Here is an 8,894-nt window from a genome sequence, read left to right as displayed (position 1 = left end):
CAATTGTGACATGCGTGAAATCGTTGAGATACGATAAAATATTTTAGACAATTTCCGTTAGTCTAGGTAACCAGCGGTGGAGGGTTATTCTGAATTCTACCTAAAGATTATGCAAACTATCGGATTTGTATGACTATGTGACATGAACTGAAAGACACTTCGGCTTTTTAATAGTCATGCGACCAAACGTGTCTTACATGTGTGGCATTTCTGTTTGCTTGTTAAAAGTCACATCAACACCATTCAGGTCATAATTATGGCGATTTTCCATCTTTCGTGGCATTTTAGGAGCCAAAACATTACAGTGCAGCTTGCATTCACAACAACAGTTACAGTTCTAACCACGCCCATTTATTTATTACCTTTAAAAAGGGATAAAACAGAAAACATACCTTTCTGACATTGACCATCGTGTTACCGAGAAACGTGTTTCAAATTTTCATTTCTCTTCAATATTTCAGCTTTTTGAAACATTTATCATGGTTTAAAGGAACTAAAAGTAAAACGATGTTCCTCTATGGTGGTGTGATATATTTCGTTGTTTCAATAATCTTACACATGATAACTGAAATACATATATCTTTGTAATGATTTATTTAAAAATAAATCTGGCATATGCTAAATTAAGGACTGGAGAATACTTCCTTTAAAGGAAACGACCAGAGCCAGAATGTATATGAAACTTGCCTCGACTGCAAGCAAAGTGTTTATTTTTGCTGTTGTATTGGGAATTTAAATATTTAAGAATAAAGTGAGCCGCAATTTGTGTAACATGCTTACATTTTTACGTTTACATTTTTTTGCGTTCACTTTCTCTGTACAATAAAACAGACCACCTTTAGTTTATGCAGCGGATTTCTTCAACCAGGAAGGTCTAATACGTTCCAGCTTCAACGTAGATAAAGCTGGATGAAAATCATATCATTTAAAGAATATAAACAGAGTTATCTTCTTGTTGCTTGGATGTTTCCATTTAAGTTTTCCTAACATGTTCGATTTTGTGTTGATCCCTTATTCACGTAAAAAGTACTAAATACTAATGTTCCAACTCGTGAATGTAATAAAACGTATCAAAGTGTTTATATCTGTGATATTAAACGACTACAATGTGAATTTTAGCAAGAAATATACATATATTTTAGCGAAATGATAAATGTTTAAGTGTGTACTGTTTGATCCATCTATTTTTTCGTTACAAATTGCAGTTTTGTTGTGCAATCCAGATATAATCTATACACCTTTCTAAAGGTATCCGATGAGGTTAATAAGACTTTTTTTCCAAATATCTTTTAAAATGACAAGAAATGGGAAGCAATCACTGCTTGTAAAAATTAAAGAATATTACATGAGTGTCTTTTCATACTGAGTTTATAATATTAAACGAGTTAAATGAAATAATAACATTCGAGGCTCTGCCAAGCATTTTATCAATTTGATTCAACGAGTTTAATAAATTCAATGTGGAAAGACACAAATGTAATATATTCCTTTTACGAAAGCTTTTCCTGCTGAAACATCAACATGTCTTCTTCTTTACTAATAATAGACAAAATAAATTCGTCCAAAAAACGTCTCCAATACTTAAAACAACGTCAACGTCAAAGCTTTATTACACTTTAGGTCAGAGACCACCAATTCAAAAAAGTACAGGGTACTTACTGGGAATGAGGTAAGTGTATACATGGGAATAAGGTAACGTCTGTGCGTTCTGATTGGTCAGTCATGTAAACAAACCCAGGAAGTGATTATTTTTTCAAAATTGATATTTTTCACTGCATTTACAGTATTTTATTATACATTTTGACAAAATTTGCTACATTTTATGTGTATTGAAAAAAAAATTATCAAACGAATTTCTCCCGCCATGTCAATGATGTAAACAGGGGGTCATCTCATTCATACGAAAATTACTTAAATAAAGTATCACTATTCATATGTTTTTCGTCCGATATTTTGGTAGAACTAAGATAGTTCTTGAAAAACTTGCAATTAGATAAACATGTTTCGATGTATGGAAGGCCGTACACGCCATAATGTTACAATGTAAGTCTATGGGAAAACAATTGGTGGTCTCTAACCTTTAATCAAATCAAATATCGATGTCAACAATTTTTATCGCGACCTAACAGGGTAAAATGACGCCAGAAAAGACGTCACTCATCTGTGGCGGGCCTATAACCAACCTGCTATTGTACCCACATGCCTTATGTATTTAGCCTGTGTCACAGGATTATCTGTCATATGCATTTCTTTTTATAATTTCTATAATAAGGTATATAATGAATGGATTTTTTTCTTTCATGCTAGAGAGCAATCATAATAATTCTAGTCTGACCGTTGAGCTCAAATATGCGGATCGCAGGGTCGTGGCGTATGTTCTCTATGACGACTGATAAAAGACATTGTGTCTGATATCATTCGTCTTCCACCTCTGATTCATGGGAAAGCTGGCAGTTGCAGAGAATAGGTTAGTAAAGATTCAGAATCCCGTAACAATGGCCAAGTCAACTAAAACAAACACACAAACTAAACGATTAATATTTGCAGTAATGTGTACGTCACGCGCTTTAATCAAATGACCATGATTCTCGTGCTGCGAACGTCTCAGAAATTTAAATATTTGTTTCAAAAAGTATCCAGTTATTTTATATCAGTACATATTACAGCGCGTAACCCCCCGCATATAGCCTACATACGCAAAAACCCACTCCAGACTTCAGTTTATGACAATTAGGTTGATGAGATTGATACGGACTTTGGAACCCCATCGTGCGCGGTATAAATATCAAATCAACATCTTGAACAACAAAATACTGTGTCAGTCCACGAACGTGGTGGACGTTGTTATGGAATATCGTTTAGCTATATTGCTTGCCTTGACGGCGAGCTCATTCGCAGGTAAGATTTTTTTCTTCGAAATCACTAAGACGGATAACATTATAAGTTAATCAATTACAGATAAAATATGTTACAATACAGAAGTTTTAATAGTTTTTTAATTATTTTATATATTTATTTATTTATTTATTCATTCATTTATTCATTCATGCAATTTATCAGGTAGTGCCCTCTAATAAATGCGTATCTTTTATACACGGGAGTCAGCAGATGCAGATATTTAACGAAAGTTTATTAATGTTTTCTAACGCAGTAATTTCAATGCTAATAACTTGCTTCCCCCACCCATATAAAAACTTAAATTTTAGAAATAAGATTTTAAGTATCTTGTACCGAAGATAGGTTTATACAAATGCAAAAAGGAAACAATTCAATCAATATTGTCTAAGGAATATATCACCCACGCCCCTACCCCACAGGAAAACTTCAATTTTAGAAATAAGATTTTAAGTATCTTGTGCCGAAGTTAGGTTTATACAAATGCAAAAGGGAAACAATTTAATCTATTTTTTGCAATACGTTAATTGCCTACAGATAATTTATTTTATTTATTTGGGTTTTACGGCGCTCCAACACATTATAGGTTATATGGCGCCAAACAGGACTACAAATTTTGATTTCACATCTCATTTACAGATAAACGATACAGATTATATATAATATTGTGTGTATAGAGAAAATACCATTATTTTCTGTTTTTCTGTTTTGTTTTCTTATAAAATTGATATGGACGTCACCGATTTTTTATGCATTCAGTAAGCACTTATTTACAAATGGAACCAGGCATCTGCGTTTTAAAATGTTACAGTTTCATTAGCTGGCATTTGATCAACACATCCTGCAATCAACACCCACCTTTTTTATGTTGTTTTGCTTTTTGAACCGAGTGCCTCTTGTTTCCTTTGTTTACAAACATTACCATGTGATCATATTTTTGTAGAGCTGACCTAGATTCTATAAATCGACCAGCTGATTATGAGAATGTATGATGCGTGATACTTGCGCGCGCATTATAGACTTGCTTTTTTCTACATCGATATATCGAACAACCCAGTTATTAGTGCATCCTGTTCACATTTCATACAATACAGAAAGTACATAAATACGTATTTCTTAAAATATATTGAACAAAAGCTCACAGTCAGTCTCGCAGACTGGAAAGTCAAACATGTTTCGTCCCTAGAATATGTTGAATATCTAATTGTAATCTGTATTTCGTATGGTTACATAACTCGTGCGTCTGTCAGTGAAACAAAAAGATCTCCCGCTGCTACTACGCTCCACAAAGTGACAGAAAGCGCAATAAGTATTCAAAGATGGTTTTGACATATGTTAATTACTGTGCTGGAAGATTACAGTATGCAAAATTGTTTGCAATTACTGTATATATTTTACATGCAATCACCTGAAACGCTTTTGTTTATATACTTGTACATTTTGCACAAGCAATAAAGTTAGCTGGTGATGAGCAAATGAACCTAAAATACCAAGTTAACTTGTTCTTTCAGAAGACTTGAAAATATTTTCGACAGATGATCCTTTTGATATCATAATTTATTGGCATGGAAAGTCGTGTACCCCAAAGTATTTTATGAAAAGTATTTTTATTTTTTAAAGTGTGAAACATCAAAACAACAGGTGCAAGTGTACCTTTATATAAATATTATATTCTCTCTGTACCTAGACATCGCTACTCAATAAAAAAATGTTGTAAAATTGCGTTAAAGGTTTGGGGTGTGATCCCTTGGAAAATCTATATGGCTCAGTTTAGTTTTACCAGATGTCAGCTTTGACCGTCAAAATGTAAGCAAACAAAACAATTTGTTGTCCGTTATAAATCTTGACCGGGCTTATCAGTTCGATCTCGATGTAAGTACCGCTTACATAAACAATCTTACCAATCAATGGTTCGAAAGAAATTGGCACATGCTGTGTAGATTGTCGAACAAGTAGTTACGGCACAATGGTTATGCAGATAAGAATTTTGGTGTGCTTCTACAAGTGTTACATATTCGCCGTTATGCAATGAGATTACAACCCTTCAAGTAGACTTGCACTGGTGCCATCATTTGGACAAAGAAGAATACTTTACTTTGTCCAAACGATGAACCCGCCACACCATCTGACTTTCACAACCGCACTGGCAGTATTCGCCATTGATAAAAATCTAACTAACATGTTTCGTACTGTATTGAATAAACTTGTAAATGATGTTGGAAATACATGCGCTGTGTTTCATTGCAGGTCCAGCGAGACAAAGATCTCTGGGGACAGGAAGCTCTTCTTGCTCAAAATCTTGCACAGGTAACTAATAATTAATAGCTTAGCCTTTCTTGTCAGAAAAACAATTTTGAAAATAGCTTTGGCGATATTAAGGTTATTTTAGCAATCGAATCGGTATTTGTACATGTCGAAATACTATATGTACCATTGTATAATTGTTTTCGATTTGCGATATTTTCACAAAGAAACATGCGGATGTTGGCATTTCTTTGCCATTTCGAAAAGCTAAGATTTGATAGCCCTGATTGAACCTATTTATCTGAGATAAAAAAAATTGATAATCTACATGTTTATTTGTATTTTGATAAGTTATCGTATCTTTATCTATGGGATTGAGGGTTATATCGTAAGATCTGAATTAATTACAAGATAATGACCTATCTGGTAGCAATGTGTCACCTTTAAATCAATTAGAATTGCACAATAAACTGTTGTTTACTAGTAATGTCGTTAATTTGACCGTCGGAAGAAGTGAATGTTTTCCGTAACGGACTGAAGTCATTCGCACTCCACCTCATTTACTTTGGAAAAGTGGACGGTTAGAAGTCAGTATATGGTTGTTCAGAAATCAGTCATATTGTTTGTAGAATATCTGGAAAAGCTCTTAAAAGCGTTAGTGACGCAGTAAAATTGTATTTTAATTATTGAATAAGAGATGCCTTCACGTTGTTTATCCGGTCAGAGTTACCTGGATTCAGGGTTCAAAATGCGCAGGAATTGAACAGCGAGGGCGTTGGTTAAATGTCCATACGTCTGAAGACTGAACCGTAGTAAATCAGACGATAAATCACAAGAGGGCATTGTTTAATTTCATTCTTACATGCTCATTTAAACATGATGATGAAAATTTTGCTTATATTCATTCATCCGTATTTATCCGTATGGTAAATGGGCGCCACGCGGCTATAGTTCAACTAATATTAGACATAGTAATGTTCTCTCAATAGTCCGTGCGTCAGCCGTTGTTTATCACAGAATATTTACATTCACTGTATATTTTGTATGCAAAGAAAAAAAAAGTTCACTTTCGTATAAACAACATTGGCGTAATAAGGATGGCCCTTTCCACGAGTCTGCGCGCGCCCTGGAAAATCCAGGAACTGTATTTTTATCGTAAAGGCAAATTACAATTGAACGTGTGTGGTTCTTTGTTGGCTTTTCTCTGACAATGTTATTGCGTATCATTTAAAACAAGCATGGTTTATTGATGCTCCACTGACGTGTGCTTATTATATTGATACGTAACTCTGGATGCTAGTATTTTTAAGGCCTATATATTTACACCCAAAATTAAACCAAATGTTTGTTGTGGAAGTGATAAAACATTTTAATGTCATAAGTATAGCACGTGTTAGTCGCACCTGACGTCAATACAAAAAGGAAATATAAAAAAAACCCATAAGAGAGCTGTTCAAAGATAACGTAGGCTTTGTCCCTTGCTTTTATTTTACTTAAATGTAGCAAAATAAGAACTACTTCGTCATCATTCGCAGTTTTTTCTCCTAACTTCAAAATGAACATGAACATATATGTAAAATGTTATGCTTCCTCGAAAACAGTCACTATCACAAGGCGCCCGCCGCGAGTAATTGGTCTTTATAAGTCGGCATAGATTGACGTCGTCGAATCATGAGATTTTTTTTCAGGAAGTAGAATATCAATAACACAGATAACAGAAACGTTTGGTGTGGCGTCTCTCTATATAACTCTATAATATATGCGACTCGATGGCGGCAGTACGTGCGTTTAAAACAATGACAGCAAAAGTCTAACGTACGGTTATTTTCGAACAATCCTCGCATAATCTAGTTGTATCTACATGTCTTTCAAATTTATTAGAGAGTTTCATTATCAAAGCGCGTTTCGAAGCACATGAAATTATAATATTTCATGGTCCATACTGAAGGTGCCATATAAATTATTTATGCAACAGAGAGACTGACGATTTTTAGTTCAGGCATTGGTGTGACGAGTGCTGAATTCTGAAAGACTTACCACTACACATTTTCTGAAAATTTTGACTTTTGATTGATATTTTTATTTTCAACTGCAATCTTATCATTTTTAAGGAAGCACAAAGTTTGGTTACGCCCCTGGATCAACGTACCAGTACAAATATGAAGGGGAGACGCGGACATCAATGCTGGGAGCCTCGGAAGACCACTCCGCTATTTGGATCAACGCCCTTGTAGATATTGAAGTCATCAGTAAATGTGAATTTATACTTCAGGTACATAAAAATATCTAAGAACATAAACTTGCAAACTTATAACCTGTTAGTGTTATTCAGCGTATAACTAACGATCTGTGTCTTAGTTACTTCCCTTTAATATGAAATCCCCATTTGTAAAAGCAGAAAAGCAGTAAAGATATAACAATAGATCTATGCAGAATTACAATAGACGATTTAAGATGGTTTGAACAGCCATGTAAGCCAGTTTTACAAAAAGCTACTTTAAAAATGTAAAACAGTGTCTGCACTACAAAACAGCACTTTAATCTTGATTTGTTGTTGAAAAAAAAGAAAGAAATACTGGTACTGATGATAAACCCGAACAGAAAATGAGGTTTTTTACCTGTAACTTTTTTATTTCTGCAAATTGAAATCAATGGTCGGTATCAAAATAAAGCTTAACCTTTGCTGAAAACTTTACATAATTCAAATTTATATTTAGTAAGCAAACTCACACGAAGTGAGGGTCTGAAACGGGTATGTAAAAAGGGGACTGTATGAACGTTGACTGATGATCAGGTCTAGGAAAGTGGAGTATTTACAGATTATCTGTAAATTTACAGATAATCTATAAATTTACAGATTTTTCAATCTGTAAATTTACAGATCAAGTGTTTGAAAACTGCTAAAATTATATTTAGACACAAAATCGCAGCTTGAAATTAAGTGATTTACTTATGGTATGTATAAATAAAGGTCAGTTGTAACTTTCAGTCATTTCTGTTGACTTTAATTTTTCTTAAAATGCCAAAAACTCAAAGTCAACAAAAATGGCTGAAACCCACAAATGACCTTAATTTATGCATGCTGTAAATAAACCAATTAATTCCAAGCTGCGGTTTTGAGGATAAATGTAATTTCATCAGTTTTCATACACACAATCTGTAAATTTACAGATTGAAAAATCTGTAAATTTATAGATTATCTGTAAATTAACAGATAATCTGTAAATACTCCACTTTCCTAGACCTGATGATAAATCCGAACACTTTGTCATTTACAAAATTTTCTTGGTATTATTATATTGAAACCTTCTCCAAAAAGCTGCAACATTCATTCCTGATCAAGTAATGAAAAGTTAACAAATGTCAGGCCTTCATGTTTCGACAGTGAGCATGCGCAAAAAAAAACCCTCTTCCCCAGTAATTTTGGATAAATATTTTTTATACAAATTTATGTAAGTCATTAATTTATACAGAATATTTACCAATTTTGTTTTTGTTCACACCAGTTGGGGTTGTAAGTGGAAACTATTCGATGGTGTGTTCAGTTTTATAAATAACCGATTGCAATCGAATATTTCCAAGGTGGTCGACTTTATCATCTGTCCGGGTTTATCATCAGTACCAGTAATAGATCTTTTCATGTTTTGGTTTAGGTACCATGTTAACTTTGAATAGGGTTTTCTGGTAGTTTAGGCAATAAAGTTGTTTATTTTTTCTGTGTCTTTACCACAGGGGCCTGTCTGGAACTCAGTTGG

At 33.8% G+C, this 8,894-nt stretch overlaps 1 protein-coding gene across 1 annotated transcript in view; it reads left to right on the top strand.

Moving 5' to 3' along the window:
* The first annotated feature begins 2,800 nt into the window (after positions 1 to 2,800).
* Positions 2,801 to 8,894, top strand: part of LOC123525831 (apolipophorins-like) — a 68,801-nt gene continuing 62,707 nt past the window's right edge. The window contains exons 1-3 of the mRNA XM_053538198.1: positions 2,801 to 2,898; positions 5,143 to 5,202; positions 7,251 to 7,411. Coding sequence (XP_053394173.1) covers positions 2,847 to 2,898; positions 5,143 to 5,202; positions 7,251 to 7,411 — 273 coding nt within the window. The 5' untranslated portion in view covers positions 2,801 to 2,846. The remainder of the gene's footprint in view (positions 2,899 to 5,142; positions 5,203 to 7,250; positions 7,412 to 8,894) is intronic.

Source organism: Mercenaria mercenaria, chromosome 3 (assembly GCF_021730395.1).
Source record: "Mercenaria mercenaria strain notata chromosome 3, MADL_Memer_1, whole genome shotgun sequence".
NCBI classification, from domain to species: domain Eukaryota; kingdom Metazoa; phylum Mollusca; class Bivalvia; order Venerida; family Veneridae; genus Mercenaria; species Mercenaria mercenaria.
This window is presented reverse-complemented; position numbering and strand designations above follow the sequence as displayed.